The sequence below is a fragment of the Coccinella septempunctata genome, chromosome 6 (genome assembly GCF_907165205.1).
Source record: "Coccinella septempunctata chromosome 6, icCocSept1.1, whole genome shotgun sequence".
In the NCBI taxonomy this organism is placed as follows: domain Eukaryota; kingdom Metazoa; phylum Arthropoda; class Insecta; order Coleoptera; family Coccinellidae; genus Coccinella; species Coccinella septempunctata.
The window spans coordinates 6858052-6871470 of record NC_058194.1 but is presented as its reverse complement, the minus strand read 5'-3'; the positions used below and the strand labels follow the sequence as shown (position 1 = coordinate 6871470).

General features: G+C 37.3%; 1 protein-coding gene across 1 annotated transcript; it reads left to right on the top strand.

Annotated features, from left to right (window-relative positions):
* The first annotated feature begins 4436 nt into the window (after window positions 1-4436).
* Window positions 4437-5843, top strand: LOC123314807. Its single transcript, XM_044900178.1, has 2 exons — window positions 4437-5702; window positions 5792-5843. The coding sequence occupies exon 1, from the start codon at window positions 4663-4665 to the stop codon at window positions 5536-5538; it is 876 nt and encodes a 291-aa protein (XP_044756113.1). The 5' UTR covers window positions 4437-4662; the 3' UTR covers window positions 5539-5702; window positions 5792-5843.
* The last annotated feature ends 7576 nt before the right edge of the window (window positions 5844-13419 follow it).

The following is a 13419-nucleotide window of genomic DNA, read 5'->3' as shown; positions in this document are numbered from 1 at the left end:
TGGAAATTAGAGTAATTGGTCTATAGTTTACCGTACGACTTCTATCACCACCTTTGAATAAGGGTTTAACTACTCCTAATTTCAGTATATTTGGGAAACAGGCCTTTTCAAAGATCTTATTTATTATGTAAGTAAGTGGCTCAGATATTTCTTTTTGTATTTCCTTTAAAGTTTCTGCTCTTATACCATCATGTCCGCCTGATTTTTTCGATTTGAGACTTTTTATAGTTTTCACTACCTCTTCTTTATCGGTTGGTAGCAAGAAGAATGTTTTATCTACATATTTGTTTCTTTCTGTGAAATCGTTTGGCACAGATATTTTATTAGCGTTATTTTCTCCTATTTTACTGAAGTATTCATTGAAATGCTCGCACATCTCCTGACTACTCTCGATCTTTACGTTATCATCAGTTTCGATGTAATTTATATTTGTTTTTGATTTGCCATCATTAGTTATTTTATTTACGTAATTCCATAGTGCCTTTGAATCATTCACGTTTGCTTTTATGTTTTTTCAAAATATTTTGTTTTGGCTTCCCTTATAAGTTTATGTAATCTATTTTTTGCTCTGGAGTAATCATTTTTTAATTGAATATTTTTTGGATCTTTTTTCGTTTCATTATATAAATTCTGTTTATTTTTTATTTCTTCCAAAATTTTTGTGGTGATATATTCTTTCCTAATTCGCTCACCTTTTTTTATATTTATGGTAGTGGTACTCTCGTTCGTGAATTTTTGTAATATATCAATGAATTTTTCAGTCATTAAATTTATATCATCATGATTGTATATTTCATGCCATTTTTCGTTTTCAAGAAGATTTCTTAATTTATCATAGTTTATATATTTTTTGCAAACAATTTTTTTCACGTTTTGTCTTATTAGTTTTTTATTTGTAAATAATAACACAGGAAAGTGGTCAGTGATCAGATTTCGCAAAATGACACCATCCACACTAGAGTTTTCTGGACTTATACCCTTTACGAAGAAATGGTCCAGACATGAACGGCTATCTGGACGAGTAATTTTATTTATGAGTGATGTGAATCCATACATACTTAGAATGCCTTTGTATTCTTCTATTTGAATTTCGTGGGATAGAAGATTTATATTCATGTCGCCAGTAAGAATATGATAAGTAACATGTTTCTCTTTCTCTAGGTATAGTGATAAGTCTTTATTGAACTCTGCGATGGGGTAATGTGGCGACTTATATATCGCAGTGAGCCTTATGTTTCTCGCTATGTTTTTTATATTTAATTCCAACGCTGTAATATTACCAATTTTTATATTCGAGTATTCAAAATCAATGCCATTTTTAACGTACACTATCACTCCATCATTTTTGTTGTAATTACCTTCATTATAGACGTGATCGTATCCTCTTATCTTAAATAATCTTGAGTCTTCCACCTTGAACGTCTCAGTCAATGTTATGATGTCAAAAGCGGTGGTAAATGTCTCCAAAAACGCCTCGAATTCATTAAAATTTTTCCTTATGCTCCTGATGTTCACTGTTAGAATTTTTAGTTCCCCGCTCAACCCCATAGAGTTCAGTTCCTTCATATCATCAATGACTATGGTATTGTAATCTTCATTCTGATACTGTTCTATGAAATTGTTCATTTTTTTTTTAAATAAATTATATTCCCCTGTATCCCGAAAAGATTTATTTATTTTTTTTCAATTTTATATTTTTTTTTTTTCTTGTTTTTTTTTCCCTTTTCTTTCCTTTAAGCTGCTATCGTGTAGGACGACTTTTGAAATAATTTACTTATCTGTGGCCGATTTTTGACGGAGTTTCATGCCACTCGAATATTCCTTTTGAGGTGATTTCCTTTTACGAAGGAGTTTCTTTTTATGTGTCGTTATATGTGGCGTCAATAATTTTTCTACACGATTTCCTCTACTCGTAGTCGATGGTCCAGGCACTAGAATCAACTGCTCAGATCCGTTTTGACCCCCACCCTCCGTTGTAGGAGTCTCCGGAGCACTGTTTGGTTTATTCTCTTCCTCAGAACTCTCCAGATCCTCCAAACCATAGACTTCTCCACCCACCACCAGTTTATTGCCTCTTATGTAAGATTTTTCTGTGGAATTTGCTCTAGCCCTCAACAGAAAAGACCTGAGCCTCTTTTCTTCCTGGCGCTGTCTCAGCGTTAAATCATTTGATATCGACACAGCAGTACCCTTCAAGTTCTTTACGTGGTTGAAAATAATCCTTTTCGTCTGGTATGATACGAACTCTATCTTTATTGGACAATTTGTAGATTTTCCCAATGTATAGTAGTCACTTATATTAGATGTTTCGATTTCAGTTTTTAACAAACGATTTAATTCACCACAGAGAAGTTCCGCTGTCAGATTAGAATCTCTCGCTAAGCCAAAAACTATAATATTTTTCTTGTTCGCCCGGCGTTCAGCATCTTCGAGTCTCCTCCCTAGCTCATCATTTCAAGAAAAATAACAAATCTGACTGGTCTCCAGCTATAGTAAAAGAAAGACTGAAATGTCAAAGGTCTTATATAATTGAAGACACAAATGGAGTAAGATACCGTAGAAATAGGATACACTTGAGATTTAGGTCAAATGACACTTGTCACAGATATGACATTGATCCTCGAAATTCAGCTGATGATGTTTTGAATTCTAAGTTGGAGGAAGACAAGGAAAGCATATATAGAACAAGATATGGTAGAACTGTGAAACCTCCTGATAGATTGAATATTGCAATGAACTAGATGATTTTTTAAAGATAATGGTATTGTAAAAGAAAATAAATAAATAAATATTATATATATTTATTGTCAAGAAGAAATATTTGGATAGTGTATATAGCTAGATGTAAAATGTATAATAAAAATTTCTAAAAGGGAATATTAGAATAGTTGAAAATTTTAAATGTAAATATTGTAATTTTCTACTTTGATAATTTTAAGCTTACTCTTAAGAAAAGGGATGTTAGATAAGGAATTTCAACATATGCGCCTAATGAATATTGAATATGTACACTGAAGCCAGTATGTTCTTGGGAATAAACCAGTACGCATCTCATAGTCATTTAATAAAATAATAATTCGTCAAGTCTCAAATATCAAGAAACGATATTTATTACACTGACCACATGTGTGTAATGAATTAATCATGTTAGTCCGATATGATGGAACATACTATGTATGTGATCAGTCATGTCATTTATATGTTGATCTATTATGTGATATGTATGCATTATGGCATATGTATCTGTTGATCAGTTTCAGTTGATATGATGGTATAATATCACTTGTGGGAAGGGTCTCCGGTCCCTGGACACAATGTATTGATACCATACCAAATATTAAGGACAGTTGGTTCGCTAAAAGGAACCCTATTCCATTGCCTCACAGCAACAGCTCTGTATGGTTCCACTGACAATCCTGTTGTAGGTTTAAGGCTTGATTTATATAAATTCAAATAAAATACTATCTACTAGTGTATGCTTTATATATACTCTATATTTCTTAGTTTATCGAAGTCAGTTAAATGGAACTTTCAGTTTTCTGTTGATTAGTTGTCAGGTCCTCAGTTTGGGAGGGGGTGTTGAAGTAAGAACTGCTGGCCAAAGTTGATTTGGGACCAGTCCACTTGTATAAAGCAACCTGCTGACAACTAATATTATGTTCGGCCTAATGCGCAAGCGCAACTAAGTTAGGTACACGTGCTATTAATGGTGCAGAAGCCAGTTCTGTCGGGAATGCGAATAGATAAAGGCTACTCTCACTATTAATAGTCTCAAGCGACCATCGGCCATTTTGTATTATTCACCAGTGTGTTAAATATATCTTTAAATAAACTTTGTTAAAAACCGTTTCATCAGTTTTAAGAGTATCCACCCTCACAAAGTACCTTCGAATGTATTAATCGATTTAATATATCATAGTTGAATTATTCATTTCAAATCAATAAATGTTTGTCAATTCTTTTCTCATCTAGATTTCCGAAAAACGAGGTCATGAGGAATAACTGGATTATGGCTGTGAAAAGATAGGACTTGAATCTGAATGAAAAGGCAGTGATATTTGGTCATCATTCTCCAGAAACAGATTGAAAAACCCATTTTCACGGATAGTTGATGTTGGAAGAAAAACTGTCGCATTGTATTATAATTCGGTGAAAAAGGTGGGACAAAAACACGTGTAGCACTAGACTAATAATTGCTTTAATACTCACTCGACTCTACTGGAACTACAAGACTGATACAACGGTGAAACAGGGTGTCATAGATAAATATACGAGAACACAGATGGGGCAGAGTTGAACATAGAAGTTTATATATATATATATATATATATATATATATATATATATATATATATATATATATATATATATATATATATTATATATAATATATATATATATATATATATATAATATTTTTTTAAAATTGCGGGCGATGAGGATGCGCCGTCGGACAGCTCCTCAAAAAAGTTCAAATTTAAGTGTTGCAAGTCAAAATCAACGAACAATTTGATTTGTATCAAGTGCGGAAATCTATTTCACTACTCCTGTGTAGAAAGAGATTTTCCAAAAATTGGTTTATCTGGCGATTCGAGGATTTCATGCTGTGGCACCGTGGAAGAAACTACATGGGAAAACAGGTGGAAAGTTGTGGAGCGGCAGATGGGTCAATATAATGAAAAGGTCAGTCAAGAAGTTTATGCTTTAAAAGAGTTGATCAAAAATCTTTGTGAAGAAAACAAGAAATTGGTTAAAAGTAACAAAGAGTTATCAGTTAGATTATCATCCATTGAAGAAAAAATATCAACAGTAGATAAGGATAAAACACAACAAAAAGGAGCGAAAAGAAGACTTAGAAGTGACAGTCAAAACAATGAGGGCATTGAAAATGAAAGGAGTAGTTCAAACATACTCCAAATCCAAGATTTAGAGGTTATCTCTCAGAACCAGAGAGAAGCATCAAGGAACACCAAAAAGTACAATAATCAGAAACAAAATCTACAGATAACAGACATAAACACTACACAAGTGGCAGAATTGGAGCGGTTTCAAAGAATGAAAATGAACGAAGTAATCAACTTAACGTCGTACGCAGATAAAGTTAACGTCAGTGGCCAAAAAGGAGATGAAAACAATCAAAGCAATCAAAGCGAGAATGAAGTCGGAAATGGCAAACAGTGGACTACAATCGTAAGGAGAAGACGGAGCAGTAATAGTAAGCAAAGTATCATCTGCACAGGATCAAGCGTTCAATCAGAAAATGGTAAAATTAAGGGAGCAATACGAAAAAAATGGCTGTACGTCGGGCGTCTCTTTGGAAAGGACATATCCCCAGAAGATCTAAGGGAGTATATCGGAGAAACTGAAGAAAATTCTGTCGATATACGAAAGCTTGAAACGAAGGGCCCGAACTCGGCATTCAGTGTAGGTGTTGGAAATGATGAATTATTTCACAAAATAAACTGTCCAACTTACTGGCCAAAAGGTGTAGTCCTGAGACCTTTTAACTTCAAAAATTTTTTCCAGAAGGTAAAATAAGCGTATCATCGAAGGAACAAGTTACTACAAAGAATGAATATTTTCAAGATAAAAGAAATTCAGCACTTAACTCTATAGTACACCAAAATGTTCAGTCTTTGGGAAATTCCGTCGATCACCTGGAAACTCTCATTCATCAAATATCCCCTTCGAACAATGTGATGGTACTATGTTTGACAGAACATTGGAAAAGCCAACAACAAATAACAAATTACGGTATTGAGAATTTCATATTAAGCAGTTCATTCTGCAGGGAAGAAAACGAGCATGGTGGTTCTGCAATATACACTAGAAGTGGACTCATATGGCATGAAAGGAAGGACCTGGTTAAGATGTAATTGAGATAGCAGCTATTGATCTTGATTGTGGAAATATTCGAAAAACCATTCTGTCAATTTATGCACCACAGGGACAGACAAAAGAATTTTTTGAGAGAATGGAAGAAGTTCTTTCTCACATTTATCTCTCCACAAACATCACTATTATCTGTGGAGATTTTAACATCAATCTCTTGGATGATTCCAATAGAAATAAGGATGTTTTCTGTGAATTGCTGAGGTCCTATGGTTTTACCGCCACTATAAAAACTCCTACAAGAGTAACACCAAAAAGCAAATCATGTATTGATAACATAATTACGAATGCAGTGCAGGGCACTTTTACAGTATCTACAGTATCCACAACAATGTCTGATCACAACTTTGCACAGGTTATAGGTTTTGAATGTGAAAGCCCACAGAAATATACATACAAAAGAATGCTCCAACATGAGAGAATAGAGGATCTGAGGCATAGATTAGAACATACAGATTGGAATACAATACACAATATAGATGAAAAGGATGTAAATGAACAGTGGAATCTATTCATCAAATTATTTCATACTGCTTATGAATATTCCTGCCCCTTAAGAAAAATATGCCTGAGAAGAAATAGTAAAACCTATCTTGACAGTGAAAAAATTAAAGAATGCAAAAAACGGGTTGATATATTGCATTTATGCAAAACAAGAAATTCCTTCTTTTCAGAACCATACAAAAGAGCAAAAAGAGAATATGATAAATTATTAAGAGAAGAGAAAAGCTTAAAATACAAGAAACAAATATTAACTTCAGACAATAAAAATAAAAGTTTGTGGAATGCAGTTCGTGACATCAAAGGGCATACACCAGTAAATTCAATTGAAATTGAAGGAAACCCTAGAGAACAAGCAAACAAGTTCAACAACTATTTCTCTACAATAGCTGAGGATGTTGTGGGGAATATGGGAAAGATACCATTTGAGCACAGAATTCCACAAAACATGGACAATCTGGTGTTTAGGTCTGTGACAGAAAAGGAAGTAGTGGACATAGTTTCTAGGCTGAAGAATAAGAGCAGTTCAGGGATTGATAACATTCCTGTCACAGTGGTGAAACAAACTTTTCAACAGATAAGCAAACCTGTGACTTACATATTAAACAACTGTTTAAAATATGGTGTGTTTCCAGATCAATTGAAGAAAGCGGTGATAGTTCCTATCTACAAAAAAGGAGAAAAAGATAAGTTGGAAAATTATAGACCCATAAGCCTACTACCAGCCTTTTCCAAGATATTTGAGATGTGCATCAGCCAACAATTGCTCGTTTTTCTGGAGAAACATAAGATTTTTTCACCACAGCAACATGGATATATCAAGGGAAAATCAACAAAGACTGCAATCTTCGATCTTCTGGTGGATATTCTAGATGCACTGGAGGAAAACGAAGTGGTCATTGCTCTGTTCCTAGATTTGTCAAAAGCATTTGACAGTTTGAGTCATAAATTTGTTCTCATGAAGATGGAGCAATATGGGATAAGGGATGTGGCTCTGAATTTATTCAAGTCATATCTTGAGTCGAGGACCCAAGAAGTGGCGGTAGACAACAATGGTTTCCGAGAACTATCCGAAGAGAAAGACATAAAGATAGGAGTGCCCCAAGGAAGTATTCTTGGACCGTTAATATTCATTTTATTTGTCAATGATCTCCAGGACATTTTTGAAGATACGGGGGGTGATGGAGAAATAAATACACCCTGCTTGACAGATGTGTTGGAGAATCCTTGTATGAAAGACAGATCCCAAATCTCCGGAAGACAATTCGCTGATGACACAAATGTTTTGATAAGAGCAAGAAGTTTTTCTGAAACAACGCACTTGACAGAGAGAATTCTACAGAGGAGTGATCATTGGTTTACAAGTAATCAGCTTTGTATGAATACAGAAAAAACAAAAGCCATTATGATGAGGACATCTCATACTACTAGCGACACTCCACAACAACTAACAATGACAGCTAATGAAATAAGCTTGGTGAAGTGCACAAAATTTCTGGGAGTCTACATGGATGAAACTCTTTCTTGGACCACACATATAGATGACTTGACAAACAAATTAGCCAGCACATGCTAGTCTTTGGGAGTCTTAAGAAAATATCTAGACATACACTGTGTATGTTGATTTCACTGTGGTAACACGTGTTCTAGACCGCTCTGTTAATTAAGCGTTATTTTGACGGTTTTTGTGGACTTTACTCGATTATTTCTGGATTCTGACGTTGTTCCTACAGCCGTCTTTCATACTTTGGTGGAGGTTCTTCTCCGGATCGCAGTTTTGACCTGATTTACGATTTTTTCCGTTCTACTTTGAACGATAGTTGTCTGCTGTTCGTGAATCACCCCTGAAACAGCTGTTCTTATCTTGTCGCGATAATGAGTTCAATTTGTGCCAGATGCAAGAAATCCTCAGATGATGAATCATCTGTTTGTTGTGATTCTTGCGCTGCGGTATTCCACAGCAGGTGTTTATCGATGGGGGGCAGTGAACTCAGAGTCATGGAATTGAAGAAGCAGAGGTCACTTTTCTTTTTTTGCGACGACTGCAAGGAAGCATTCAAAAGGGTGCCCTTCATTCTACGTAGCTATGAGGAGCTCAAGGAGGAGGTATCATCCCTTAAACATAGGGTGGAGGAGATCTAGAGGGTTGCTGCGGGGCTGCGGGAGGAGACTATTTCTGAGATTGCTGATCGAGATGGTAGAGCTTCCAATCTGATGGTCTATAATATGGAGGAGAGTAGTTCTTCTGATGCTGGCATCCGACAAAGCCATGATCGTTCTAAAGTTGTGGACTTGCTGAGGGAGCTTGATTCGGGAAAGGATTCGGACGACCTGAAGGGATCAATTGTGAATTTGTTTCGAGTGGGGAGGAAGGCTGAGGGGAGGTCTCGTCCACTTAAGGTCATCATGACGGGTACCTCGGTCTGCAGGGACGTTCTTAGGAGGAAGCATGCTCTTAGTAAGTCAGTGAAGTTTAAGAATGTGCGGATTGATGGTGATTATACTGAATCCCAGCGCAAGTATCTGAATGATCTCCGATCGGACCTCGATAAGCGTAAGGATAATGGTGAAAACGTCACAATTAGATATGTTAACGGTTTCCCTAAGATAGTTCTGGCGGGGAAACGAAAAAACTAGGGCCACCCCATTTGAAGATCTATTTTCAAAATGTTGGCGGCTTGCGTACTCGACTAACTGACTTCAAGCTTGCCGCTATATCCTCGGATTATGACGTTATTGTTATCGTCGAATCATCTTTAAACGAATCTTTTTTTGATGGTGAGGTTGCTCTTCCTGGATACCAAGTTTTTCGGAAAGATAGAAGCTTATCTACTAGCTTTAAGTCTAGAGGAGGTGGTGTCCTTATGTTGGTGAGGGATTCCTTGAATCCTCGACTTGTTGTGAATAACACATATGTGGTGGAACACTTGTTTGTATGCATTAATTGGTGTAGTAAATCGTATATATTGGGTGGAACTTATATACCACCAAACTCGCCTGACACGATATACGAGTCTCATGCGCGCGCTGTTGAGGAACTTTACTATGAACATCCCGACGCATTATTCCTGTTGTGCGGAGATTACAATCTCCCGGGAGGTAGATGGGCTGATGAAAGATTCGTGCTCTGTGAACCTGGAAATGTGGGTGAGTGCTTCTCCGAGTGTTGTGATTTTATGGAGCTTTCCCAGATGAACCGCCTGCCTAACAGCCGTGGTATCTTTCTGGACTTGATATTTTCATCGGACAATAAAGTTTTAGTGGACTATGCAAGTGATACGCTTCTCGAAAACTCTGTTCATCATTTCGGTTATTCAATTGTTATACCACGCTCTGATCACTTTTGTGTATCTGATCTAACTGACTCTGATTCCCTCACTTATGATTTTACGATTTGTAACTATACTGAACTCAACAATTATTTTCACTCTGTTGATTGGAGTTTTTGCAGTAGTTTTGATATTGATAGAGCGGTTGCCTACTTTTACCATGTAGTGTATAATGGGATTGAAATGTTTGTTCCCAAGCGGGTCCGAGGACGTGGTACATTTCCCCATTGGTTCAGTAAAGAGTTGAAAATTTTGATTGAAAGAAAGAAGAAGGCTCATGCTCGCTTTAAAGCCTCCAACTTACCCGATGATTATGAGGTGTTTCGTGACTTACGCAATCAGTGTAAGATTGAGAGCAAAAAGTGTTTTGACACTTACTGCCTATTCCACGAGTCTAGAATAAGATCAGATCCTAAATTCTTTTGGAAACACATAAGTAGACTTAAGGGAACCACCAATCTTCCTGATAAAATGTCTTTCAGCGGAGTGGAGAGCTCGAACAGTAGGGAGATTTGTGAATTGTTCGCTCAATTTTTTGGAGAAGTTTTCATCCATGAGGAGATTGTCCCTCCTCCAGTAGATATTCCAGAAACCGTCGACTTCAATACTTTGTCATTTTCTCTAGCCGAAGTTTTTGATGGCATATCTGGGCTGAAGTGCACCTACTCTTGCGGGCCCGACAGCATTCCATCATTCTTGCTGAAGCAGTGCATTTTTAGTCTGTCTGCACCACTGTGTGATCTGTTTAATAATTCTTTAAAAGTTGGATCATTCCCTTCAGTTTGGAAGGACAGTTATATCTTGCCCATTTTCAAGTCGGGTGATAAGCAGGTTGTATCGAACTATAGAGGAATTTGTATACCATCTGTTATACCTAAGCTCTTCGATAAGTTAGTTTGTTCTTCTCTAACTTTGAAATGTGCTGCCACAATTATCAATGAACAGCACGGTTTTGTGAAGTCGAGATCCACTGCTACCAATTTGTTGATGTTTGTTGATAGTGTTACGTCTGCTATGGAGGGTGGCGGCAGTGTTGATTGTATTTATACTGATTTTCGGAAGGCATTCGACAGGGTTAACCATAATTTATTGTTGAATAAGCTCAACCTCATGGGTATCAGAGGTAGTCTTTTTGGTTGGATTGAGAGCTTCCTGCGTGGTCGTCGTTACTCTGTCCGATATAAGAACTCTTTTTCTTCGTTCTTTTTTGCTCCTTCTGGGGTGCCACAGGGCAGTCACTTGGGACCTATACTATTTCTCTTATTTATTAACGATGTCGCTGCTGTTTTGTCGGGTTGTTTGTTTCTGCTGTTTGCTGACGATATAAAGATTTTCAGGGCCATCTCTACTACTGACGATGCCCTCGCTTTGCAGCATGCCCTTGACCTGTTCTACATTTGGTGTGAGCTTAACAGATTGTCGTTAAATATTGATAAATGTCACCTTATATCATTTCATCGCTCCCGAGCCCTAGACCATAGTTATCATATCGACAACTGTTGTTTGCAGAGAGTGAGTGAGGTTCGGGACCTCGGTGTATTGTTGGACTCTAAGTTGACTTTCTGCAGTCATATGTCTGAGGTTAGGAAGAGGTGTATGCAGCTGCTCGGTTTTATTCAGCGAAATGGCAGGTTCTTCACGGTTGAAACTTTCAGGTTGTTGTATTGCACATTTGTTAGAAGTATTGCTGAGTATGCCTCTGTTGTGTGGTCGCCGTCGTACGTCACTCACATCGCCTGTCTCGAGAGAGTTCAGAATAGGTTTCTGCGTATGTGTGCATTCAAGTTGGGTCTCTCATTTCGGCACCAGGACTATGAAGCAGCGAGGTCCTCTCTACGCTTGCCCTCTTTGGAGTCGAGGAGGTTACTCCTGGATCTTTTGCTTGTCTACAAGTTGTTGAATGGCATGATTTATTGCCCTGAAGTGTTGTATAAGTTTAATTTTTGTGTTCCGTCATTCAACACTAGGAGCATGAATATTTTTTACCAGGAGACACCCCATACAAACTACCGTAAACATTTTTTTTTACACCGCGTCACGAAGCGTTTTAATGTTGTCTCCTCTTTTGAACTTGTTTGGGACCTCACTTGACCGTTTTAGATGTGAGGTGTTACTCGCTTTAAGCTAGAATACATGTATTGCCATTTTTGTGAATTTCATTGTTTTGTTTGTGATTTACTGATATATGCTTATTTTGTGATTGTAATTATTGTTCAATTTTTATTTTCAAATGGGTTGTACCGTTTAATGTACTGAGCAATGCTCATGTTCATAAATAAATAAATAAATAAATAAATAAATAAATAAATACATGCAATAAAGCCAGTTTATCAGGCAGTTTTTGAGTCAAAGGTTACGTTATGGCATAATGTTCTATGGAAGTAGAAAAACTGCTAACAAGATCTTTATAATGCAAAAACGAGCAGTAAGAACAATGCTCAAAATGGGAATAAAAGAATCATGTAGAGGTAAATTTCGTGAATTGGGAATATTAACATCACCAGCAATTCACATTCAGGAGTGTCTTCTCTTTGTGTTTAAACACAGAGAATATTTTGAAGAAAAAACAGCTAACACATATAACACCAGGACAACACAATTGAAGTTTTCTAGGCACAGATTGACTCTAACTGAGCATGGACCAAAATATTGCTGTGTGAGGTACTTCAACAAGATCCCACCAGAATTAAGAGCCGAAAGAAACACATCAGTATTCAAGAAGAAGGTATACAGGCTACTACTGGAGTTGGAACCGTATACCATTGAAGAATTCCTTATCTAAAGTTATTGATAGTTGGATTGTTCTTGTTATGTTAGTTTGACACTATTTCCATTTTATACTGTGGTTTCATTTGGAAATAAAGTTATTTATGACTTTAGCCTTGCGGCTTTCACACTCCTCTCCAGAGGAAAATTCACTTATCCCAGATATCTCAGATATCAAAAGGATTAAGCTCTGTTGGAGCCCTTTCCAGGTTTTCGGGCTCGTGGTGGTGGTCGGGTCCGGGTCGCTCCTCGCCTCCCTGCTGTAGATTGGATTCCTGCTCCACCCGCACTTCCTGTCGGCGCAGACGGTGTTCCTCAGCATTCCCCATGTACTTGCGTACAGTTCTCGCCGTTCCGAGCAGTACCGCCTTCTGCATGACTTTATAGATATTTTCGTCCAACTGAAGTTTCCTCAAGTTCTCCAGTAGTTTCTTCGGTATCAGGCCTGTAGATGATATGACAATAGGGATGGTCTTGATATCCTTCAGCTTCCACTGTCTTCTGGTCTGTTCCTCGAGATCTCTGTATTTTGAAATTTTTTCAGTGTGCCTATCTAGAAGATTGGTATTATTTGGAATTGCCACGTCGATGAATAGTGCTCTGTCCTCATCCTTATTGAGCAATATGAGGTCTGGTCTATTGTGGGTTATTTTTCGGTCTGTGAGAACCGTGCGATCCCAGTAGAGCTTGTGATGTTCGTTTTCCAGCACAGCATCCGGATGGTAATTGTAATAAGGAACCTTTTTCGAAGTTAGAAGTTGGTGTTTTAGTGCCAATTCTTGGTGAAGTATCTTGGCAACAGCATCATGTCTATTTTTGTACTCCGTGCCCGCGAACTTCTGACATCCCCCGGTGATGTGCTGGATAGTTTCATGTGTCGCACAGCCATAACGACAGCTATCGTCCGCCACTGAGGAATCCTTGGCGATGT

Bases quoted from the DNA above. Each gene is read 5' to 3' on its own strand.
- LOC123314807 (XM_044900178.1), top strand. From the start codon at position 4,663: ATGGGTCAATATAATGAAAAGGTCAGTCAAGAAGTTTATGCTTTAAAA.